The following is a 25727-nucleotide window of genomic DNA, read 5'->3' on the forward strand; positions in this document are numbered from 1 at the left end:
TGGACCGGGAACGGACCGGGAACACAGCCCGGGACCGTGCGGGAATGAACCGGGAACGGACCGGGAACTGATCCCGAGTCGGGGCACCGGGCTGTGCCCCCTGCCCCGGGAACGACTCCGGGGAATGGGCACCGGGCTGTGCCCCCCTTCCCCAGGAGAGCCCCGGGTGGGTCCGAAGGGGGGACCGGGCTGTGCCTCCCTTCCCAGGGGACGCCGGCGAACCCGCACCGAGCGGGAGCCGCGTCCGGGGGGACGCGGGAGGTGCGAGCGCCCACCGGGCACCGGCACGGCTGAGAAACTCCGGGTTTTTATTTCTTCCCCCTATTCCTCATCTCCCCTGTTCTGCCCACGCTGTGCCGGCAGGAGAACAAACCCTCCCAGCTCGGGGCTGAGACAGGACAGAACCCCCCACTCTGGGCCGGGAGGGAACAGGCCCCATCCCTGAAGTCCTTCCCTCCTCCCTGCCCCTCCATAGGCACATCCACCCGTGAGTTCCAGCCCCGCTCCGGGACTGCCCACCCGCAGTGCCCAACGCTGCTCCTGGGTTGGGGCTTTTTTCGGTACAAAAAGTTACTCCACCAAAGCTTTTGCTGGAAAAGCGACTGTTTGTTGCCTGAATTAACTGGTGTAAGGCACAGCTGCGCTGAGCTGGGGTCCTGGGGGACATGCTTGTGCCCTTCCAGACCGTCTGGAAAGTGTTCGCTCCAGGAAATCCCAGCTGTGCCACAGCGTCCTTGGATGGGGACAGAATAGCCGACAGGCCCTCCTGGCATGGCACTGAGCTGGATGGAAGGGATTCTAGTTGCCAGATAAAAGCGTGTGGAATGGGTTGTCAGGGAGCAGCTGCTTTCACGACCTTCCTCTCTGCACCTTTGTCACCGCGTGGTTCGGGGATGAGCTCAGTGCCCCTTGCCAGCTTGCTGAGATTCATCTCTTGGTGCCAGATGGCCCCGAGTGGGCAGTGCCGAGTGCTGTGCCCTGGGACTAGCACCCTGGGTCTCCCAGGACACAGGGGCACCTCCAGAACCTTCACCAGGGGGGATGCTGCCCTTTGCCATGAAGTTTGTCGCCGGTGCTGACCTTGGAGGTCCCTCCCTGCCTGTCAGGACGGGAAGGTCAGCCTCTGTTGTCGAGGTGTAGCTCCTTGTTAGGTTAGGTTTGAACTGAGCCACTGCTGGATCCCAAGGAGAACTGTTTGCCGGGTTTTACTGAGGACTGGCTGCTCCTCGCAGGATGCCCCGGGCAAAGGTTGGTGTTTGGCAGCGGGAGTTGCTGTCTGTGTCTGGTCTGGGTGACTGGGGCTGTGTTGTGCTCCTGCTCTCCCTGCGTCCTGCCTGACATACATGATGCTTTGAGGTGAGACTGAGGGGTTTGGGGTTCCTCCTTCCCTCCCTCCCTTGCTCCTCTTTCCAGCCCTGCCACCTTCGCTGTCCCTGCTGACCCTGTTGGCTGCCTGCCGTGGCACTGTCAGTGCTTGCTGGCACGGGCAGGCACCCCCAGTGTGGCACTGCAGGGTGACCCTGTCCCTGCAGGGGGTGGCCAGGGTTTGGTGGGGCCTGCAGGGAAGGGCTCCTGGTGTGTCATGCCCAGAGACTCAGAGCAATGTGTCCCCTGCCAGCAGGTCCTTGCTGCTGATAACCCTCGGGCACATCCACAGGGTCCTGTCTGCCACAGCTCCCGTGGGGGCACCTCTGGGTGCCAGCTGGAGCACTTGGGAAGTGTGTGAGATGGAGTGGAGATGAATCCCATGGGAGTGAGAACTGACCCTTGTCCATGGGGTTGTGTGTGGGCTGTGGGCAGGCTGGGTCTGCTACAGCAGCTCAATTCCTGCCTTGTCTGGAGCAGGGAAGGCTGAGCGGGGTTGAGCCCCTGCCACAGCTCTAGGCTGGGTGTCCTCCTGGGAGAGAGCACAGAACAGGGCTGGAGGTGGGCAGCAAGGAGTGCTGAGCAAATCCGTGCTGAGGAGCAGAAACAGACCCTGGCAAAGCTATTTCTGCACTGGACCCATCTCCCAGGAGCTTCTGGGGCATTGTCTGCAGGGAGTGGAGCAGTGAAGGCTCACAGTGCACCCCAAAAGGCCCATGGATGCAGAAACCCTCAAGCCTTCCCTGAACATGTGGCTGGATCCTCAGCTCCCCTTGGTGGAAGGCAAAGGACAAGATGCCATCTTTATTCCAATGAAATCCATGAGGGAAAAACACAAAGTGCCTGCAGTGGAAGGTGTAGTTCTGCTGGGAGACCCTCTCGGGGCCCCCTCTGGGCTGTGCCAAGTGTAACCCCTGTGGGGGCGAGGGGGTGGTGCCCTGGTCTGCAGGGCTCTGCTGCCCAGCTGCCTGTCTCCTCTCACCTGAACACAGCAGTATAAAAAAAGAAGTCCCAGCTAGTTTGCACTTCAAAAGGGATACGAACTGACATAATGAAAACAAGGGAAAAGAATAATGCAGGCTCTGGCTCAGTGTGTGAATAATCTGTGTGCAAAGACAAACGGGCGTCTCCGCAGCAGACGGCTGTTTAATTTCCTGAATCCTGAGACGGGCACTTTTTCTGGGCACGGCGTGGAGTACTGTCAGATTTTAATTTGGCTTGGCAGTGTCACACAGCCAGTCTGAGCAAGTCGGGGAAGGCAGGTCTGGAACTCATTAGGGCTTGTTGCGAGGCCCCGAAAATTTGATTTTCAATCACTGTTGGGTTTAATTATTGTTGATGTCTTGCCTAGCGCATTCTGGGATTCTTTCTGAGGAAATTAAAGCAACATGAGTGGGACAGCGTTGCGTCTGGCACAGGGGTTGTTTGGATGAAGTTGTAAGTGGAGAGTTAAAGCTCGGAGCAGAGCTGGTGCGATGGCTGGCACGGCGCGGGCGCTGCAGCGGGGCCAGCTGGGCACTGGGCTTGGGTACTGTTCTCACTAAACTGTCCCTTCTTGTCAGGAGAACAAAATAACCCACTGAGCTAAAAGCACCCATCAAAACCAAGGTAAAGTTTGCTCAGTTAATACAAATTTTGATTCTTTAGCTTTTTCTTTCTTCAGTTCTTTAGCACAGGAACTTGCAAACATCCGAAGCAGCCTGTAGGACAGGAGAGAAGCGTTGTTGTTGCAGAGATAAATGGGCTCCAGATATGCTCTGGGGGCCTTGGGGAGAGGCAGGAGCTCCCTCTCCATCAGCAGAGTACCTGGATGATTGAAAACCCCTCTGCATGTATCTGCAGACGTGGATGGGAATGCTGGTAGGGACTGGGAGCTTGCCCTTGATAAAATTCAAAAATTTAGAGCTTTTAAAAGCTTGAGGAACACATTGGAGACTCAGCTTTTTTGTTCATGCTTTCATAAACTGGGTCCCTCGCTCAGGGTGTGCAGGTGCCTGGCTGAGCCCCAAGCTGTTCTCCATGGCCTGGCAGGTGCCCAGCTCTGTGGGTAAGGACGCTCAGCTCCCAAATAATGGGGTGCTCTGCCCAGAGATTTCCTGTGGGACACATCTGCGGAGCCTGTTGTGTCCCAAAGCACCGTGAGCAGTTTGGGCAGGCAGTGGTGAGGGTGGCAGGAGCTGTGCCTGCCCAGAGGGGCTGCAGAGCCAGCACTGAGTCCTTTGAACGTGCTGCTGCTCAGTTGTGTAAACGCTGTCAGAGCTGTACAAACAGCTTCATCTCGGCTCTGGGGACTTGGACCTCATAACTTTTAACAATTACACCACTGGGAGTTGTTTGTCCCTTGCAGCCCTTTCGTGCTCATCCCTTCTGGCTGTGGTCCCTGCCAGCAGGAGCTCAGTTCCCATGGGGAGATGGTACCTTCTCTGCAAAGCCCCCTCGTGATGGATGAGCAGTCCCGGTGTTGGGGACAGGTCACACGTGCATGGCTGGTGGCCCAGGGAGATGGCTATGCCAGCTTTGAAAGCTGGTTTGACCTCATGGGACTGAAACTCCTGCTCCCAGAACAGCATCCTTGTGTTGGAGCCCAGGGGAGGAAGCAGCTGTCACAGGGAAGCAGATGTTGATCTTAATGCAGAAACCTGCTCTGACCAAGTATTTATAGACATGAAATCATAAAGCAGCACAGGGGTTAAGGAGCTTATTTTGGGACTTGGACTCAGAGCTAAATCAAGTCCCATAAAATACAATTTACAAGTTACAAAATCCCGCTGGTGCTGCAGGGAGGCAGTGTCTGGAGTATTTGTGTAGGCTGAGTTTTTTTCTCTTTTTTCAAAAAGGAAATATTGTATCTCAGCCATTCAGGAAAGGCGGTACTCAGATGTCCCAGCTTGGAGCTACTATTTTATTTAGAGATGGGGCTCAGAGAAAGGGGAAGGTTTCTGGGCAGTTGTTTGCTTTTACCATCTCATCTACTCTCAATGCTTTGACTTCATCACTTGGTTATGTCAGAGGAACACAGGAAAGCAAGTTCACCCAAAAACCTGGTGGCTGGATACCTGTGTCTTAGGGGTGGCACAGCCCCTCAGCTTCTGCCTTGGGGTTCAGGACATCACCAGCCACAAGATTCACTTGGACTTGTTTATTTGCTCTTTCTGAAGACCTGGAAACCTGTTGCTCAAAACCATCCTACTTTATTCCCTTCTAAGAGGGAAACTTGTGTCAAGGTTGTGAAGCTCCAGGTAAAAAAAAATTCTGTCCCCTGTTTTCCTATCTCACATGTTGCCCAGTCAGTTTGGACAAGCACAGAGCATCCACAGGTGCCAGCTACAGCAGGAGGACTACCTGGGCTCCTGTCAGCCTGTGTCCTAATCCAGAGCACGAGGATGGAGTCAGTGAGCAGCACCTGTCCTGGATCAGGACCAGCCCTGCAGACCCAGGGCTTGGTGGGACAGCTCTGCAGTAGCTGCCAGGGCTGTTAGCTCACTGTGCCTTTCCTCTGAACCACCTCATGCCCCAGCCATTTTTTTGGCATTTTGCACAGCTGAATGGGCATGTGGGGACTTTGGAGGGGTTTGGGATAGGTGGCCACATTCCATGGTCTCCTTGGAGCTGACACGGTGAGGCTGCAATGCAGGATGGGATGAAGGAGAGAGATGGGAGGCCCAGGCATGGCCCTGCCCTTGTGCCCACCTTCAGCTTCCTCCTGTTTCCTTGACTGTAAAGATCCTTCTACTGCTGAAAGATATTTAGGACTAAATCAGCTGTTCTATGGAAATCTGATGGAAGCAGCTCCAGCAGTGCATCATGGCAGTGACTGAGCCCCGCATTCCTGGCAATCCATCACCTTCTCCTGCTGCAGGAGGTGGGAAGGACACAGCTGGCTCTGGGCAAGTAACTGGAGGTCACATTTTAACACTTACCTGAGTGCTCTGGAACTCAGCACAGCTGCTGTTTAGTTAAATTTGGGTGGGTTCTTCCTGTTCCAGGTATGTCCCATGGCTTGGTTTGGGTTTATAATTAAGCCCAAATATCTGAAGCACTGTCTGGCCTGTGGAAAAAATCTGTTCATCTGATTTTTCAGCATTTGCCCTTCTCTTATCATTAATTCACACATTGTTAGTGAAGAAAGGAATGTTGCCAGCTATGTGCTCTTGGAAGAGCGAGGTATTTGCAGAGGCCCTGGTTGTTGGAGCTCTGTCATCCCGTAGGCTGGGATTTGGCAGCTCCATTGAAATAGTTTGTTCCAGCATTGGTGCCTTTTCCTGGTCTTTTTGTTGCTAAAATATAAGGCAACAAACTTCTTACTCTGCAAAGTTTAATAAGTGCTTCTGGTATTCCAGATGATACCAGCCCATTCACTGGTGCCTTAAATAAATCCCATAGAGAGAATTTGAGATGAAAGACAGCCTTTTGTAAGGGATTTTTTTTCTCTTTGAGAGTGGTAATTGGAATAACTGCTTGCTCAGAATCTGGCAGGGAAACAAATTGCTTTCAGGTCATGATTACAATAGATGTTTTCTGTCTATAAAAATAAGAAGAAAATAGATCAAACCAGCCCTGTGCTGTTCTCAGAAGGGCAGTAGTGAGCGTGTGTATTGGTTAATGCACTTTTAGGGGCAGTTGTTTGCCCTTGCACAGATTTATTCCACTTACAGATGCACTCGTGGAGTCTCTCCTGAAACTCAGCATAGCTTGGCCAGCACAGGCCTGCATGTTCCACTGAGCTGAGCTCTCCTGCAGCAGGTCCAGGGGATGTTTTAGACTGTTCTGTACCAGGACTGGATGTTAGTCCTGAGCACACCTGAGGCGGGACCTCACTGGGCATCAGGTGTAGTCAAGGAATGTGTTGATCTTAAAGGTCCCTTTCAGCCCAGATCATTCAGTTGGTTGGTCATCAGCAGGAGGGGAAAAATGAATACTCAATAATGGTCAGTATGTAAAACTGTTGGCCAAGGTCAGGTGTTCCAGGAGTGGCAGTTCTGCTGTGCCACTTCTGCTCTGGTGTGTCAGGGTGAAGTGGAAAGAAAAATCCTCAAGAGCTGATATTTTTATACTTCAGTTGGTCCAAGTGCTGTAGGCTTGCATGCAGAGTCCCAGGCTGGGAATGTCTGGAGGGAGGGATGTCTGCAGGGCTGGCACGTGTCAGCCCATGCCATCAGACCTCGCCTCTGCCTGATAAGCAGAAGCAGCAACACCAACCCTGAGGAGCAGCAGAGCAGTGGAACCAGACGGGGCTCTGGCACAGGAGACTCAGGGAGGATCTGTTCCAGAAGAGAGGATGAGCCAAACAAACCCTGAGGGGACTCAGGCTGAGCTCCTTGTTCTCCAGCAGGGACATGGGGGTTTCATCCCACCCAGGGCTGGTTTGTTGGATTCCTTCAGTATCTCAGTTTTTGTCTTAATGCTCATTTATGACAAGTGAAGTGGGTGGCATCACTTGGCATCCCCAGCAGGAGCCTGGGCAGTGTTGGCTCCAACACTGGTACCTGCAGTGAGCTCAGCTCGAGTGGTCTCTGCCAGCACTTGGAGCTGGAGCAGCACTCGCCCCAGGCCATGCTTAGCACTGGATCCTGAGGAACAGGTCCACAGTGGAGCTTGTTGGAACTTTTCAGCTCTCCCATGGTGTCTTTGAGGGTAATTTCCTCCAAGGATTTGAGAGGCAAGTTCAGGGAGAAGCGGGTGACCCTCCTCCCCAAGGAATTTATTGAGAGGTTTTCCCAGATGGGAAAGCTATCTAGGAGAATGCTGAGTGAGGCAGATTGCCCATCCAAACTGGGAATTAAGGTGCTGGAGGCCAAGCTGGTACTTTGTGAGGAGAGTTCAGAGGTCCCTGGGTTGGGTGAACAGGCTGCCTGTCACTGCCCCGTCCGGAGGAGAGGTGGCTGTGTGGGACTGGGAAGGGACACTTGGGTGCCACACGTGGCTGTGTGCAATAAGACATGACAGCAAATCTGCCTGTCTGGACCCACAATAGGAAGGAAAATGCAACCAACAGGCTTTTTGTATGTGCAGCATCTGGCAGCGTTCCTGGTTTAACTTGGATGCATTAACACTGTGTTGTTGGGTTTGGCTGATTTTCCCTGCAACCCATCTAAGTCCAGCTTCACTTTATCTGATGGTGCTGTGCTTCCCCAGAGTTTGCAGCACTCCCCTTGTTGGGATAGAAACCTTGCGTTGGATGTAAACCCTTACACCCTCCAGTTATTGGAAATTCTCAAGGAAGTTTGAGCTGGCTTCCTATTATTATGCAAGCTTAGCTCTATTATAGTCAACTAATGACAGCAAATTAACTGCTATCCATCCATATCCTAAAACTCCTCAGCAATTGTGCTGAGGAGACTGGTCCCACCCATGTGAATATTGTGAGACTTTTCCCTTTTCTATTGTTCAAGGGTCTGTTTCAGAGTTAGTTGTTAATCTCCAAAATTCCTAGCGGCTGGAGGAACCCACCCAAAGGTTCACGTGGTCCCTGAGCTCTCTTCTGCCATGGCTTTTATTTAGGGGCAGGGTATCCAATGCTGAGGCTGTGGGAGGGTCTTCCAGAGGCTGCAGGGAAGGGTTTGGACTGAGCTTGCCATGAGTACTGGGAAGTGCTCTGACTGCAAGGAGAGGTGAAATGAGGAGCTCGGCTATGAAGGGCTGTTGTGAACTTGGAGTAACTTTTTGGAAACCAGCTTTTCCTCTTCTCTCCCTAAAAAGGAGGAGAAAACATACTTGAGGTAGTTACGTGTCTCCAGCACCGTTTTCAGTCTCCAAATAGGGAGTTGTGCAATAAGTGCTTTTGGGATCCAGAAGCCTCTGGAAGCAGGAGGGCCCCCCTTTGCTCGTCCCTCCCGGAGCTGTGGCCGTGGCAGTGTGTCCCCAAAGCCCTTTTGTGACTGGAGAGCTGCAGGTGACCTCCCCAGCAGGGAGGGATGACACTGCTGCAGGATGGATACCCTTCACCCTGCTCATGGATCTCCCTGACACTCATGCTCTCCCCTGGCACTGAGCAGAGGAGTCAGAGCAGCTGAGTCCAGCCTCATGTCCCATCAGTGCCTGTGGGACCAGCTTGTCCAGGAGAGGGGGTGTAACTGTCTTGGAAGTGTAACGAGCCTTTGATGGTCTTGATTAATGGCCATGTTGGCCAAACCTACCAAAACTCTGAACCTTATTTCAGACCTGAGTTCCTCTGAGGATGAAAGTCCAGATTAACCTGCCAGTTGGGTTGGTGACCCTCTGGGTCCCCTCCACAGTGGCCAGTGCTGCTCCTGGCCAGAGGGGTGTCCAGGCTGAAACCACCCCGTGTTCCCTTGTGGTCTGTGGTGTCTGTGTGGCCAGTGGTGAGCCCCTCCTGCCCAGAGATACCTTGGCTTTCCAAGGGAGTATGGATTGAGCATCCCTGATCAGATGAGGATCTCCCTACCTCAGTTCTCATCCCTGTGTCACAGTGACTGATGGAGCAGCTGGAGCTGGCTCTGCTCTCCTGCTTCCACCTTGTTACTTCCCCAAGTGCCCGGTTTGCTCTGTGCTCTTGTGACATGTCACAGGCTCCTGCTGGAGGTCACAACTCACTCATCAAGTGTGTCTCAACCCTGTGCCTTGTGCATCACCAAAGAGAGGTGATGCAAGCAAGGAGCAGTCTAATGGCGAGAGAAAGGGAAGAAAACTAAGCCTGACCCAAAAGCAGGAGCCAGGCTCGTGACTGCATCGCCCCTTGCAGGGTCAGGAGCCAAGGTGGTGCCAGAGGCTGGGGGGGGATCAGGCTGAGGGCAGGGAAACAGCCCCGAGGCACCTGCTAGGCTGCACCACATACTGCTCTGCTCTTCCTGGGCTGGATTCCCCTGGTGGATCAAACTCCTTTAGGTCCTTTAAGGAAAGCAGAATATTTTTACAGGTTCTAGTGCCACTGAGGACAGTCCCCTGGCACCAAACCCCAGAGCCTTTGGCAAAAGGTCCTTGGCCAAGGTGTGCTGGGCTGGTCAGAGGGTGATGAAACACAGAAAGAACCTTCTGGAGTCTCAGCTGAGCTGCAAAAAGAGCAGGCTGTGGGGCTGAACTCTGACCTGCTTATGGCTCCTAGCCAGGGGTCCATCTCACCTGACTTTCCTGGGAAGCTCAGTGTTCCTTTCCAGAGGAGTCCTCAAGCTCTGAACCAAGGTGGAGCCATGTTTGGGTTCTTTCCTTGTCACTTGTCATTATGGGCTCTCTGTTTTCCAGCTGTTCAGCAAATGGTTGGCCCTGCCTTTGGCCAGTGGAACAGCAAACCATGGTATTACCAGCGTGTTCCTGAGCCTGTTCAGAGATGTTTTTGTGGGTAGAATGGCCTCTGTTTCCTATCATTTCACTACCCAAGAATTTCCTCTGCCCTGACTTGCTTTCTCTCCTCTAACAGCAAGAATGCTCTAAGGCATGGAAAGCCAAAACAGAAATGTTGCAAGGAGTGTATATCTAGTCCTAGTGAGCAGGATTTTCTTGTCTTTATGCAGTTTGTTGACACGGGCCTGGTTTTATCTTTTTATTTTTTTTAAGCATTGCAGATGTCTTCAAACTCTTTATCTTAAGGTGATGCCAAAGTTCAGCTGCAGTTCCCGGATGGGCTTGGGCATAGGTGGAGCCTGAGATAGTTGGAGCATTTGTTTCACATTATCTTGCTGGGTTTGGGTTTTTTTGCAGTGTCTTGCATATTTTTTTTAAAGAAATCTCCTTTTATGCCTATGTGAGGAACTGGAGCAGAGCAGTGAGCAGAAGCTCTGTATCTGGGCAGGACATGCTGCTGAGTGGGCAGCAGTGCCTGCTCCGTTTGGGCCCTGCACAGGGGTGGGAATGAGAGTGGCTCGAGTCTCCCTCTGCTTCCAAGGGGATGAGGAATCACTTTCTCCTTCAGAGACTTGGTTGGGCTTTCAGGACCCTTGAGGAGACATTGCCCAGAAGGATCTGAGCTTGCAGGGCATGGCAGTGCTGCAGCCAGTGGGCAAGTGCACCCAGGCTGCTCCTGGTGACCTGGCAAGACCTGTCTGTGCCACAGGGATGTCCCTGAAGCTCCATGGGGTCACCTAAGCAGCAGTGGGGATGAGCTGCCATCTCAGCACCTTCCCCTACTGCTGCAGACCTGCACCTCCAAGGGCAGAGAGACCTGAGCCATCTCAGGAGCCATGTGTTGGCTTGAGGAGCCTCCCAGTCTGCAGAGTGTTTCCCCCACGTGTTTTCCTGTAGCTCCAGACTCACATGGTGAGGAGTCTCCTGCTGCTGACACTGCAAGCAGGAGTTCCTGAGGTGGTCACAGAATCATGAAATCCTAGAATGGTTTGGGTTGGAAGGGACCTAAAAGATTATCTAGTCTCAACCTCCTGCCATGGGCAGGGACACCTTCCACTAGCCCAGGTTGCTCCAAGCCCCGTCCAACCTGGCCTTGGACACTCCCAGGGATGGGGCAGCCACAGCTCCTCTGGTTATGCGCTGAAGCTCCTGGTCTCAAAGGTGTGGTCTCATCCTGGCTAGAGCAGTGCAGAGGTGGGAGGGCTGAGGACCAAGTGTCCTGCACATGCCTGAAGCTGTATGTGCCCAAAAGTAATGGCTCAGACTTCCTTGGTTTTGTCTTGGAGAAATGGGTCCCCAGCTTTTGTTTAGAGCCCAAAGGCCCCTGGGAGCACTGGTCAGACACGTCCATCCACCTGAGCTGGCTGTTCACCCACAGTGCTGTGGGGGAGCACCTGTGGGACCCCAGCTCTGCCCACCGTGGGCTGCAGGACACTCACCCTGCCCTTGGCAAGGGACAGCAGTGCCCAAGCCACTGCTGGCAGCGTTTGGAGTGAGGAGCAGTTAACCTTGATTGAACTTGGGCAGAGAACAGGAATCATGTTTGGACAAGTAGAATAAATTACCAAGAAAGGGACTTGTTCTCACTGAAGCAAGGAAGTGGCACACGGGGTTTGTCTCTGTGTGGGGGTCACTGGCTGGTGCCACCCCAAAGGGCTGCGAGTTCTTGCAGTGACACTTCCCTGGACTCCAGTGTCAGGTTGTTTTAGGAGGGCTTACATGCTGCTTCTTGCTACTGACTGTGCTTTTCCCTGGGCTTTTCCCCTTGTGTGTAATGAACCTTTTCCCAGTGAGTTTATTTAATCCAGATGTTTGTATTTTAGATAAACCACCACTCACAGTCCCTTGCTGATACTCAGCTTCTGTCTCACTCACTAAGATCAGACTCAGTTAAACCCATCAGTCAGTGGGTACCTGGCACATGGCTCCAGAACTGGCAGGATTGTGAGTGTTACATGGAAATCTTAGATGCCTTTATCCCTCCTGGAGAGCTGGCACATGGCTGAAGAACCAAAAATGTCCTCTCTTTCTGGATATTAGAGTGGAGTGTTTGGGCATGTTAAGGTCATTTTTAAGATTTATTTTTAACTCCTGAGGTGTGAGGTCTTTTCACTGGCTTCAAAATCTTGGGACAAACTGCAGGTGGAAAATTAAGATGAAAATTACGGGTGAAAGATGAGGCAGAAGTGAACTAGCAGTCCTAGGGCAAAGGGAGCTGAAATGGGCCATTTTGTACCCCTTTGTCTGTGTTTTTCCAGGATGAGCAGCCTTGTGTAGAGACTTATTAGTTCTGGGCAAAAAAAAAAGGCATGTAAAGGCATGTCATCTACCTTAAAACTGGCAAACAAACCTCTGGTCATTTCTAGAACATCTTTTTATAGAACCTTTGTCCTTGTTAGCAAATTTTACTCGTTTCCAAAGAAATGAAATGTCTTTCCTGAATGCCATCAAATAACCTCATCCTCCTGAAGGCTACAGAATGAGTTTGAATGTCAGAGAAGACCGTGGGGTGCCCCAGATCCACGCAGGAGCTTTGAGGACCCTGGGAGCTGGTGCTGGAAGTGGAACAGGTGGATGCAGAAGGAAGGAGGGCTGAAAGCATCTTCACTGGCTTCACACCCAAGCAGAGCTGCAGAACCTGGAGCTGGACGGAGCTGGGGCAGCACAAGGGCCCCACAGGACTGGGGAGCAGCATCTGTTCTTTCACCTGTTCTTTTACTGCTGTTGATCCCTCCCTTTGAAAATAGGTTTTGGCAAGAGCAGCCTCTGCCAGCGTAACTGGTAGTGACTGAAATAGTGTATGATCTTGTAATGAAAGACTGTCACAGCTCAGAGACACACATAGAATAGGCTCAGATTCTGTGGGCAGGCACCAGCCTTCCCCAGCACTGGAAACCTCTGCAACCTTGCCTGTGCTTTGCTGGAGTGTGAGCCCTCGAGCCTGTCCCAGGACCAGGGAGTTGGACATTGATGATCCTCGTGGGTCCCTCCCCAGTCAGGATATTCTGGGATTCAGATGGGCTCTCAGTGTGTGTACAGGTCTGAATAGTCAGTGCCTAGAACAAGGGAGATTAAAGATCTTCCATAAAAGCTCAATAAATGGGAGCAGGGCCCAAAAAGGGGCTGGGAGGTGGGAGCTCTGTGCGTGTCATGAGCCCTCATGGGAAATGCAGACTGTGAGGTCCAGAGTGGTCAGAAACCTGCATGGGAGGTCAGAAACCTCCCCCTGGCAATGCCTGGGGACTGAAGGTGGTGTTTTTTGCAGCGATGGATGGTGAGTTAAGCCCTGTGGTTTGATCTCTGACTGCACTGGTCTCCTGAGCTGGGGTGATGCTCCTGTGGTGCTGCCATTGCTCCTGCTGGGCCTGGGACAGTCCTTGTTTTCCTTCAGCTCATTTTTACAGGGAACAAACATGTCTTTCAGGCAAGAGCCTGACAGCTCCTGTATAAACATCCAGGCTGAGATAAATCCAGTGTCTCGTGGTGTCACCTCGCCCTGGTGCCTCCTGCAGCACTTTGTTTTTGTCTCCTGCCGCACCCTCCTGCATTCTTCATGTTCAGAGAGCTGTGTTTGATAAATTCATGGGACAGACACTAAAATAGGTTTATTTGCCAATGGTACTGGCTCCTGGTGTGGATTTTTGCTCTTGTCTCTCATGTTGGGAGGTTGTTTGGATGTCTCTGCAGCAGTGAGTGCCCATGGATATGAGTGACTTTTTTCTGTGTTCAGTGAGCAGCACGAAGTGCAGCACAACTGCAGCCCTGCATCCCCCATGTCTTCCCCTCACTTCCCCAGAGCCTTTCCACTGTTTCCTGTTCACTGTGGAAGTCACCCATAAAACCCAGTGCCAGAGGCATGGAAACGTGCCACATGCCCAAAATACCCTTGGAGAAAGACCAAGGAGGTCCCAGCTGCAGTAAAACAAGTTTAGCACCAGGTTATGGTAAAACACCTCCATGTCTCCCGTGTGATCTGAATTGCACAGATCCATGAGCAATACATGACCTGTACAAACTGAATCAAAATTGCCTTTAAATGAGACTTGAGGTCTCAGTGGACAAGGTGAAGGTGGCTGCCCAGTGTGGCCATGTTCACTGGCTTTGATGTGCCATCCCCTCCATTTTCCCTCACTTTGAGGTGAACACCTTCATCCCAAGCATCCCTAAATGAACGTGTAGTGGGGCTGCATGGACATGGTCAGTTGGCATCTGGGAGGTTTGAGGCTTCATGGGACATAAGGAATGGCTGAAGAAGTCAATGTCTGAAGGACAAAGCACACTCTCAGTGCTCTGTCTGGGATAACCCCTGAGGATAAAGCCTCTCCAACAGGGTGTCCTGCTCTTTTGCAGATGTCGGGGAGCCAGCCACAGCTGGGGAGAGCTGTGCCCTGCCTGCGCTGCCGAGGGACCTGCATGGGCTTCGAGCCACACTCCTGGAGGTAACGTCCTGTCCTGGAGGGGCCCTGCCTGGCCATGTCCCTGGGTCCTGTTGGTATTCAGCCTCTGGTGACTCTGAGAGCCAAGTAGAGATGCTGAGCTGAGGGGATGCTTGTGCCCCTGCTCTCCATTCCCCTCCTCACTGCTCCTGCTCTTTTATTCTTTGGGTTCAAATCTCATCTAAAAGTGCTTAAAGCAAGCTGAGGCTCCATGCAGTGGGCTTGTCCCACTTTTGCTACCACTCTGCAGCCTGCTGTGCTTGGCCAGCCACCCAGTGCCCTGCAGTGTGTGTGTGCCAGAGCACAGCCCCCTGCCTGCCACACGCTGCCCTCTCAGCTTGTTTGGGAATACTGAAAACAAACACAGCCCTGCTGGCTGTGGAGGCAGGGAAGTGCAGACCCAAATGACAATCCCATGTGGTCAGGAGGAGCTGTGCTCAGTGCCTGGCTGTCACCTGTGTCCATGGGCTCAGAGCTGGGGTGTGACCAAGAGCCATGGGCTCAGTCTTGGTGCTGTGTCTGGTCCTGTCCTGCCTCCTCCCAGCTGAAATGCTGTGCTTAGTGCCAGAATGTCTCATTTGAGATTTCATCTTCAGTATTTCCTTTTAGGAGCACTAATTGAAGTGAATAGCCACTGGTGGCAGTAGCTGATGGGAGCTGCCCAGGCCAGCGTACCCTGCTCAGGGCAGGGGTGGGGGGCTCCCTGCCCTAACAGGACAACAAAGGGGCTTTCAAATGGAAGGCAGCCCTACTTATGTCACTAATTAAAAGAGAATTAGTGCCCCCTGAGCTGCCTTGCAACACTGGGCTCCTTTCTGTGTGCCTGCAGAGCTCTGGGGTCTGTATGTGTCTAGCAGCAGCACAGGGAGCCTGTGGCCCAGCTGTGCTGGCTGCAGCTGGAATGCCTTGGACACTGTCAGCTCCCTGTTTTGATACCTCAGCTGGGTGGAATCCAAACTTTAAAACACTCACTTGGTGGAAGAACTACTTTTTTTTTGTTGTTAACTGACTCCATTAGATGCTGGTTTGACTCATTGTTGCTCCAGGATCCTGCTGAAATCCTCGGGATTGTGTCAGAGTTACTTTGTCCCTTTTGTTATTAGTGTTTGATGGCAATGCTGGCCAGCAGAGAGGAGCCTTAGACATTTGTCTGTGTGATTTATAGCTATTACAGTTCAAATTATAGTCAATTAAGCATAAGTTCCTTCTAGCAGTCACTTTTTTAATGCCATGTAAAGCTTCATAAGAGGTGAGGCTGGGCCACTGGAGTCTGATGAGGAGACTGATCTCCAATTTAGTGATGCTTGAAGGGGTTTTTGAAGTTCAGGGGAAGCAGCAGCTCCCCGCAGGTGGGAGTTTTTGTAGTGACAGGACAAGGGGGAATGGTTTCACACTGGCAGAGAGCAGAGTTGGATGGATTATGGGAATGAATTCTTCCCTGTGAGGGTGGTGAGGCCCTGGTACAGGTTGCCCAGAGGAGCTGTGGCTACCCCATCCCTGGAAGTGTCCAAGGTAAGGTTGGACGGGGCTTGGAGCAACCTGGGCTGGTGGAAGGTGTCCCTGCCCGTGGAAGGTGTCCCTGCCCATGGCAGGGGGTGGCACTGGATGAGCTTTCATGTCCTTTCCAACCCAACCCATTCCATGTACTGAGCCTTCTGTCCTGCAGTGTGACCCTGGGCTGGGTTTAACCCCTGGAAGAGGCTGACGCTCCATGACCCCCCCGCCTCCCACAGCCCAGCTCACACCCAGAGGGTGATGTCTCTTGTGGCCCACAGGAAGATCTGCAAATCGTGCAAGTGCAGCCAGGAGGAGCACGGGCTGAGCTCGGAGCTGGACGATGACCGCAAGGTCGGGCGCCTGCTGGCCGACTCCAGGTACTCCTCGCTGACCGCGCGGCTCAAGGGCGGCGACGGCGTCCGCGTCTACAAGAGGAACCGCATGATCGTCACCAACCCCAACATCTCGGGCAAGGACCCCACCTTCGACACCATCACCTACGAGTGGGCACCCCCAGGGCTCGCCCAGAAGCTGGTAAGGCTTCATTTCATCCACGGCCTGTTGGGTGGGTCACTGAGTCAGGAACAGAACTCAGCTCTGGAATAAGGTTATTGGGGAAAAACAGTAAATCCTGGTTTGCCTCAGAGAGCAGAGATGAACAGAGCACTCTGTGTTTTGGAAAACCATATGAATAAGCAGAGTAGGTAGGAGAGGGGGATGGAATGCCTTTGGGGTTTATAGGTTGGTTTACATTTCTAGGAGAAGTTTTAATGGAGTTTACAAGTACAAAGCTCAGTCTATCGGTAAAGCTGATATCTAATAAAAGCATTGCTGAGGAGAGATCCCATCCCATCCCTGCTGTCCTACAGCCCTGCACAGCCCACACCAGCATCTGCCAGCTCCAGGTGGGATGTGGGAGCAATTCCTCCAGGCCTTCCTGGGGTGTCTGGGCAAGCAGAGGAGTGGGAAGGGGTTTGACTTCTCCTGGTGGTGGGCAGCGTGGAACTGGGTGGGCAGCTGGGTGGTTGTGCCCCTGGACCCCCCATCTCCTGCTCACAGGGAGCATCCCTTTGCTGCTGGAGGATGCCTTCCCCTGGGGCAGTGGGCTCAGAGCCTCCATTCCCAGGGTTCCTCACACTCCCTTTGAAGAGCAGCAGCAGCCCAGCCCTGTTCCAGCAGACTTGTGGAGCTTCCTGCCTCCGGGAACAGGAGCAGGAAGGCTTCTCGTGCCAGGGCATGTGAGCCTGGAGCAGAGCTGAGCTCTGTGCTGAGAGTATCCTGCTTGCATGGGCAGGAGCTCTGCCCACCACTGCTGCCAGAGGAACCCCTCCCAGATCCAGCTCTGGAGCTAGGAATTTTTTTCCTTACAGTTAAACATAATCTGGCCCAAATAAAAAATATTTTGTAAAGAGAACTCAGGATAAAAAGTGGAGTGTGGTCCTGTGCCAAGGCCTGGATCTGAAACCAAGCCCCCAGCCCTGCTCCACCTCCCTCCCCTGCCCAGTTTCCTTCCGGACAGGCTGTGTGGGAAGGGATGGAAATGGTTTTTGGCGTGTGGAAGTGTGAGCCAGCAGAGCATTTCTTGAAGGAAAGCATTTAACTGGCTTTTCACTGTGCTGTGGTATAAAACCATTCTGTATTCCACTGTCAGGGGTGGGCAGGGAAGAACCTTCTGCTGCTTGGATGACACAAATAGCTTAAAGCTGCTGAAACTGCAACCAGATTTTTTTTGAAGAAGAATTGGGGATACAAATGTGGAAGTGCAGCTGCAATCCCCAGGGACAGACTGGTTAATTCTCCCTAAAACCCAGCGGCACTCAGCCCGTTGGGCAGGCTGACTGGGGGGTGTGAGCTCCGTACTGGGGATGCACAGGGGGCTAATTGGAGCAGCACTGGGCTGAACGAGGGGCCGTGACCCTGGTGCCCCCCTGCCCGGCTGCTCCATTGTGTGCCCGCAGCCACCTCTGCCCTCCCTGTGCTCTGGGGGGAGCTGGCCCCGCAGGAATGTTTGTGTGACCAGTGTTTGCCTTCCACAGGTCCCAGGGGGAATCAGGGAGCTGGTGAGGGATGGGCAGAACAATGATGGTGCTCTTCCCCCAGCCTGGGATTTCTGGGGAACCCGGGATCTGTGGCAGCTGCAGGGCGGCGCTGCCAGTGCCTCGGGCAGGGCCAGCTCCTTGCCCTGAGGGGTGCCCAAACTCTGTGGCTTCTGGGCTGATTTCATCTTTCATGGCCCTGCACTCTCTCCCTTGGGAGTGTTTGGGGTGACCCTGAATGCAGCCCCCTGGGAGCCCAGGGGCACTGGGGAGTCTGGATCTCAACTCTCCCCCTCCTGCAGCATCCAGCTCCATCCCTGTGGTGCTGCCAAGGGGCAGCTCCAAGGGTACCAAATATTTCTGTTTAGGTTTTATAGAAAGAACTCAGGGTAAAAAGGGGAGATGGGGAGCATGGTCCTGTGCCAAGGGCTGTGTCCAAAAACAAGCCCCAACCCTGACCCACCTCCCTGAAGGTGGGCGGTCAAAAACTTTATGAAAGCTTTTGATCTCTTTATCATGCCTGGATGTGCTGGAATATATCTTGGTTCAAATAAACAACGTTCAGGAGCTTGGAGACAACTTTGATAAATTTTGGCTTGAAGATCAACTTGACAAACTTTGAGGAGAAGAGCTGGATGTCAGCCACTCTTGGGATAGTTTAAAGGGGATTTGGGCCAAAAAGCTGTTAGTGCATAACTGCCTCGCTCCAGTGGTTTCCTTCTGAAGGCAGGCTGCAGACGTGGGATGGCTTTTAACCTCGCTGGGCTGAAGTGGTTGGTCAATAATAGGAGGAAGTTCAGAGCACGTTCTCATTGAGCGGTACCTGGAGAAGTCATGAAATGGATACTCAGGGTCCCTGGGGAGAGGGAGAAGAACAGGTCATAACATAGCTCCAAAATCAGTAGCGAACAGTGAAATCCTAAAATGCTCTTCCTCAAAATTACCTGCACTCAGGCACACAGTGAAGCATTGACTGTAACAATATGTGGTAGCAGCAGACGTAGCAACTTTTTGTTATCCTTCATGTCAATGTTTGGTGTTCGGTTGGATTTTTTTTTCCCCTTATCTTTTCTCTGGACCCATTTGATGACATCTGCAATTATATCTTCAAGCACTCCCTTGATCAGGAAGGGACATCCCATCACATGTTGGGGCAGATATTGAAACCTGTCCCTGAGCAGGCTTTAAGGAAGGCTCGAGGTTTTGCTTTTCTCGCTCTCGGCACAGACACTTTGTGTTGGGAATGGAGAGGCTGCACTGGAACAGGAGGCTCCAGGTGCCCACGCTGTTCTCCTCTGTGTGAGTGCTCGTGAATCTTTCCTGTTCAGATCCCACCGTGTCACTGCTCTGCTGGAGCTCGTGCTGTGGTGAGGGCAGTGCAGGACAGCAGCGCTGTCCTGGTGTCCCTGGTCACACAGCAGTGGGTTTGGTTTTCCCTTTGCAGTTGTTGGATACCGCCAACAGTGCCCGTGTGAGCCTGGGAGGAGCTGCCAGGGAGTTCTTGTCCCTTTCTCCTGTCATTCCTATTAGGATTCCTCACACCTGTAAAAGCCACTAGTGCACCGGATCACTCCCCCAGCATCCTGCAGTTCTCCAACCTGCTGTTCCTGAGCAGCCCCTTCTTCCACAGGGCACCAGCCTTCCCAGGAAACTGGACATCAGCCCTGCACAGGGACACAGTGTACTGAGTCATGATGTCTAATATCCCAGTGTACAGTGATTTTAACTTACACCCCAAGATGCAGGGAGAAGAAGCCCTGCTTCCATTAAATCATTATCTGTTGCTAATTTCCTGTCAGGAATCCTGCCTGGCAGCACTGTTCTCTGGCTCAGAGTAGCCCAGGTGGAAGGGACTTGGAAGTTTTTCCCAAGGTGATGAGTTGCTCAGTGCTGTGCAAGCATTTCTGTATTTAAAAGCCTGGCCTGAACCAGCCCATGTGCCACAAACAGTTAAATCTCTCTGCTAATTCTTTTTAAATTGAGTTCTCAAGTGCTGACCCAGTAAGAAGCAAATCTAATGCAGCTGGATGCTGGTCTGACAGGGAATGGCAGGGAGCCAACTGGCTACCCTGTCACTCTTCACACTACAATAGGAAAAATGCCGGAGTGGGAAACTCCCTTCCCTTATCCCCAGCCAGAGAAGTTAACTGTGCAGCCCCCACATCCCACAGGCACTAACCCAGCCTGGGACAGAGATGGGCTTACTCTGGCTTTAAGGTAGTGGCAGTTGAATTGGAGACTTTATTTTGGATATTGTCTTGCCATTTCCTTTCTATATCACAGGGCACTGGAGACCAAATACCTTTCCTCTGCTGGGAAGTCAATAGAGGGGTGGAGTTGGTGCCTGTTGATGTTCCAGACCCAACTGCTATTTAACTACTTTTTCCTGTATTAAGATAATATTTTTAATTTATTAAAGGGGATATTTTACTGTAAACTGTGCTCTGTGCAGCCCTGGGGGCTCTGGGATGGTGCAGGTACAGCCCCTTACCCACTCCCTGCAGCTCTCACTGTCCTAGCACAAGGCAGAAGGAAACTGGTCTTAGATTTTGATGTTTGTGGGCTTTTAGACTTTTCAGCAACTTTGTTGTCAAATTACACAGAAAAGTATCCTGGTAGTGCCAGCGAGGGAGGGTGTGCTGGGATCTGGGTGTGAGCCAGCAAAGCAGGTCTGTCCGTGCTGCTTTGCTTTCCTGGGCAGGCTGGGTTTTGTTTAAAACAAAACAAAACCTCTCCAAAAACAGGCAACCTGTTTTTGAGGATGAAGGGATTAAGTACAGCCTGCCTGCCACTGGCATCTGAGCCAGTTTAGCCTTCTATTTCCAAACTGTGGGTTAAAACACCTCAAAGGGAGAAGGGAGGGGAAGGGTCACGTTTTCTGCCACCACTCCATAAGGTGAGCAAAGCGTCCCATGCCAAGCTCCTGCTTCCCTGCCACGGGCAGTCAGAGTAACTGGGTCTGTCCCTGTCCCAGGCCATGCAGTAACTGGGCCTGTCCCTGTCCATGTTGTAACTGGGTCTGTCCCCATCCAGGCCATGCAGTAACTGGGTCTGTCCCTGTCCATGCAGTAACTGGGTCTGTCCCCATCCAGGCCATGCAGTAACTGGGTCTGTCCCTGTCCCAGGCCATGCAGTAACTGGGTCTGTCCCTGTCCATGCAGTAACTGGTCTCTCCCCATCCAGGCCATGCAGTAACTGGTCTCTCCCCGTCCAGGCCATGCAGTACATGGAGCTGATCCCGAGGGAGCTGCAGCCGGTGGCGGGCACGGACGGGGCGCTGCAGCGGCGGCGGCGGCTGGCCAGGCAGCTCCCGCTGTACGACCAGGACCCGGCGCAGTGCCGCGGCCTCACCGAGGGCGAGCAGCGGCTGATGGAGGAGTTTGTGAAGAAGTACAAGGCCGAGGCGCTGGGCGTGGGGGAGGTGGCACTGCCCGGCCAGGGCGGCGGCGGGAAGGACGAAGGGAAGCCCCAAGACAAGAGCATCGACTCCGGCAAACCCCCCGAGTCCACCAACGGGGCCCTGGAGAGCACGGCCGGGCACTACGTGAGTGCTGGGATGGGATGGGGCACGGGGGGATGGGGCTGCTCCGGGCTTGGGGAGCCTTCAGGAATACAGTCAGTCTCAGCTGGATGGGGAAAAGATGGCACCAGCCAGGGTGGTCTGTTCCTTGTCGCCATCCTGCTCCCGTGGGCTTCTCCACCCCTGCTGCAGGTGCTCGGCCACATCGTGCTGTGCCTTGGTACAGCCCTGGGAAGCACTCTGGAGAGACCCTCTGCTCCAGCAAGCCCTGCTGAGCACAAGGGTCTGTCTGACAGCAGTGAAAGGGGGTTTCTCCTCTTCCTCATTGCCCTCCCTCCACAGCAAAGGCCAAGGTGAGGGGATCCTTGCTGTAGGAGCTGGTGATTTCAACTTTGGAATCTTGGCGGCTCTGAAAGGTTGGCCATCCCTGGATGATACAGTTCAGTGGGCGTGGTGGTATTCAGTTGAGGATTAAACTGATGAGCTTGGAGGTCTTTTCCAATCTCAATGATTCTATGGTTCTGTGATGTGAGCCAGTAAGGTACTTGCAATCAGAAGCTGTTTCTCTGTGAGTTAGTGTTTCCAGGTGGGCTTCCAGCCCAGAGTGAGTGGAAAGACCACAGCTGACAGGAGGTGATGGCTCAGTGCAGTTACCACAGAGCTGTGAACATGGAGACGGTGCTCCCCGGGCTGTAATTGCTCTGGGGAGATTTAAACAGCCACCCTGTGTCCCTGGGAATACAAATACATTTCCACAGGGAAATGACTGAGATTCTCCAACACCCTTTTAGATTTATGTTTCTCCAGCACTGTCTGGAGTGGCCTCTGTGGCTGCTGAACAGATGCTTATCATAAAATATGGTGAGTGGAAATATCTTGTCCTGGCCTTTGTGAGAGTGACTTGCAGCAGAGGATTTAAAGCTGAAAAAACAAATGGTGTCCAAGTGTTTTTAAGAGGAGATTTTTCCTGCCATTCCTGCACTGAGGTTGACATGTTAAGAGCAGTTTTCATTTTCAGTCCATATTGGGTAATGTCTCCCCTCTGCCATGCTTGTTAACGTGCATCTGCCTTTGAGTCCAGTGGCACAGTAAAGGTTTTCCCTATTGCAACAAAACACTGAATTGGACAAAGAATTCTAAGCTCAAAAAATAGCCAAAAAAGGAAGGTTTCCTTTAAACATTTCGATAAGTCATCATAGTAATAAAGGTTTACTTAAACTGCGAGTTTGTCCTTTCAAATAAATAAATACATAACTGTGATGTTATTCTTCTTGATTTGAAGCATCATTTTTCTCAAGGCACCAGCTGAAAAATGGAACAGCTTCCAAAACAGTGGCAGATCCAGTGGGATGGCCACAGTGTGCAGCCCAGTGCATGGCAGAGGCACGGCAGGCCCAGTGTCAATCTCTGTGAAGGCAGCTGAGCTCAGGCAGCTCCTGAACTCTTTTGGGTTGCAGAGAGGGGCCATCACTGCTGTAAGTCTGTCCCACAAGCTGAGTGTTCTCTACCAAGCACAAGATTATCCTTAACCCCCTGAGAAGTGGGGACTCCTCTGGTGTTACAGGTCACTGTGCTGGAATCAAATGGAATCCTGAAGCAAGGGGTCCAAACTAGCTGTTGTTCCCAAAAGCTTGAGGCCAGCAGTGCAGGGAGTGCTCTGGGGAAGGCTGGTGCTGCCTGGTAGCTCCTTCCCTGGGAGCTGGCACTGCAGGACAGGAGCTGCTGAAGAGAGCGAGCTGAGAAAAGCTTAGGAGAACAGGACACTTTTTTGACCAACACCTCTGGTAATTCAGCTAATAAAGTCTTCACTCCTCTCCCTGCACAGTGGAGATGTAAAATGAGCACCAATCCCATCTCAAATTGGAAGAGCCCCTTTTATGTAGTGTGTAAATGCCAGGGGATGGAGGTTATATGATGCTTGGAAAAAGCCCTGTGAAGAATTTTTCCCTGTGAATAATTTCCATAGAAAGAAACAGCAAAATAAGTTGGTTTTTTGACAGTTCTTGTTGGCAATAAACTTGAGCTCGGGGTTGGAAACTGCTGTGTTTGTTCTCACTTTAGATCCTGCAAGATAAGCAGGGCTGGGATGGTGGGTCTGTGGCTTCTCGGGGCTGACAGAGCAGAGGCAGCTGCAGGGTTGGGCTCTGGGGCCCCAAGTCACCCAAACTTGGTGCCTTGGGGAGGTGTCGGGGCCGTAGGGAAAAGGCCTCAGTCCTGTATGGTGGGTGCAGAATTCCTCGGTGCCCATCCATCCATGCTGCTGGTGTGCCAGGAGTGCTGCTCTCTGCCAGTCACTCCATACTGTTCCTGTTCCTCCAGAGCAGAAATCCCACAGTTTCTGTGCCATCCCCCCCTTCATTGACACTGGGCTTGGAGTGTTTGGAGTCTTGGAGCCCTCCGTGGTGGAAGGAGCAGTGTCAGCAGACATATCCCCTTTCAGCAGAACAGCCAAGCCAGGAAACATTCTGTCTGTGCTCTTGTGCTGCCTCTTCTTGTCAGAGTGGATTTCCTGGGAAAACAGGAGATACCCATCAGCGCGGTGGAACCGCTCCACGGGCGGCGGGTGGTTACTGACAATCCAGCTGGACGAGGGAGGAGGTGATGGCAAAACACGTGGGATGCTGGGAGTATCAGTGACCAAACAGAGAAAAAGGGGTGTAGATAATCCTGTGGCCTCCTGCTGTGTAACAGGAGGATGAGAGTCAGGAAACGCTGTAGGTGCAAAGGTCAGTGTCTCAAGCTCTCACGTGTGAGCAGGTGGAAGGGGCTGGTGATGGTGGTGGAAATCTGTCCCCTCCCCTGTCTCTGCCCCATCCCTGTTGTCCTCCTGCAGTTCAAGGACTGTTAGTTTACCTTCTACTGAAAAATCTTATTTTCGTGTCTCTTCCTCCCTGGAGCAACATGGTCTAGCAGAAGGTGTTCCTGTCCGTGGTAGGGGGTCAGAACTAGGTGATCTTTAAGGTCCCTTCCAACCCAAACCATTCTATGGTCCTATGATTTCACCCACCTATTAGAAGCTGTTGACTTAAGTCAGGGTGTTTATAAGTGAAGTTGTCCCCTGAGCACAGGGACATTCCCAGTCCCAGACCCTGTGCCACCTGGAGCAGGGACAGCACTGTGCCAACGCTCTGGTCGGTCACAGCAGTGTAACCACGACACGTGTGACACACAGGCAGCTCCTGCTGCCTCGGCCAGGCTGCTGCAGGGATTGCTGGTAGAAATCCAGCCATGGCTCTGCTGAAGAGATTCCAGCTGCTACTGAAGAGTGTTTCTTGTCCGGAGTGATGAAGGCCAGACTCGGAAGCTCTTCCCCTGACCTGGACTATCCAGCTTCAATGGGAACTGGGACAGCATCCTGTCAGCCTCTGAGTGGAGCTTTAGTGCTGGCTCTGCACTAATCACAGGATCGCTCTGCAGGCACACACAAACAGCCAGCGGTTGGTCTCGTGTGTAATGTGCACGGATGCTGTTAATCCTGAGATTAGCCACGGCTAATTCTGGCTCTTTGGCCTGTTAGAAATGGAAAATGCTATTCTGAAACTTGCGGAGTGACATCTGAGTTAGGCACAGATAGAAAACAGTGAGAAAAGACCAAAGTTCCTAATCTCTTTGTAAAATTACATCTTTGATGTGCTGCAGTGCTGCACTGTAGGAATTCTTAACTCTTTCTTGCAGGACTTTGGGATTCCAGTGAAGGTTTTAGCCTGGGGAGGTCCCAAAGGCCAGTCACTTGGCTGGTGGTGGGTAGTGCTGTTCTTACCTGCCCGAGGATATGGCTGGAAGAAAGTGAGCAGTAGTCTAGACAAATATATTTATAATGACTTAACGTGTATTACAGCTTGACACTGTCCATAGGTAGCACTGGTCCAGGTGTTTGCCCAGGATGTGGAGTGATAGTCTTGGGGATGTTGGCCCTGCTGGCCATGGGTGCCCTGTGATGCCCTGTGTTGTCTGCTTTTGATTGGCACTGTCCTGCTCAGTGCTGTGGGACGTGGAGCAGCAGCACAGCAGGTCCTCCAGGCCGTGTAGAAGTGGGAAGCGTTGACACGCTTGGAGATGAGTTTGTTCTGTTTTGCTGCCGGGGCTTCTGACCAGCTGTGTGGTTCAGAGCGATGCAGAGAGCACGTCTGGGAAGGGAAGATCCCTCCCAAGACCTCCAAAATAAGCTGCTCAGCACCCCGTCTTCCCCCTGTGCCCTGGAGCCAAAGGTGCTTCCTCGTGGCTGCAATCCCGCAGGGCTTTGAGCCCCGGGACGGAGGGGGTCCCGCTGCCCCCGCTCACTGCCGGCCTCTCTCCGCAGCGCTGCGAGACCTGCAAGCAGGCGGTGCCCGGGGACTGCCCCGTGGTCTACGCCGACCGGGCCGGCTACTCCCGCCAGTGGCACCCGGCCTGCTTCGTGTGCTGCCGCTGCTCCGAGCCCCTCGTCGACCTCATCTACTTCTGGAAGGGAGGGGCTGCCTGGTGCGGGCGCCACTACTGCGAGAGCCTGCGGCCCCGCTGCGCCGGCTGCGACGAGGTACCCACAGCCCTGATCCCCACCCTGTGCCAGAGCTCCTGATCCCCCTGTGCCAGAGC

At 52.8% G+C, this 25727-nt stretch overlaps 1 protein-coding gene across 3 annotated transcripts in view; it reads left to right on the forward strand.

Annotated features, from left to right (window-relative positions):
- The window catches only part of LMCD1 (LIM and cysteine rich domains 1), a 27453-nt gene that overhangs the window by 109 nt on the left and 1617 nt on the right, over positions 1–25727 (forward strand). Inside the window, exons 1-5 of one of the 3 annotated variants that reach the window (XM_027640701.1) lie at positions 57–77; positions 14014–14102; positions 15875–16130; positions 20847–21176; positions 25453–25668. In XM_027640701.1, coding sequence (XP_027496502.1) covers positions 14014–14102; positions 15875–16130; positions 20847–21176; positions 25453–25668 — 891 coding nt within the window. In that variant the 5' untranslated portion in view covers positions 57–77. Of the gene's footprint in view, positions 1–56; positions 78–828; positions 1357–14013; positions 14103–15874; positions 16131–20846; positions 21177–25452; positions 25669–25727 lie in introns of those variants that run through there. The other 2 variants (XM_027640700.1, XM_027640699.1) reach the window with 2 other exon arrangements.

This window comes from Corapipo altera, unplaced genomic scaffold (genome assembly GCF_003945725.1).
Source record: "Corapipo altera isolate COAL_440 unplaced genomic scaffold, ASM394572v1 55, whole genome shotgun sequence".
NCBI classification, from domain to species: Eukaryota; Metazoa; Chordata; class Aves; order Passeriformes; family Pipridae; genus Corapipo; species Corapipo altera.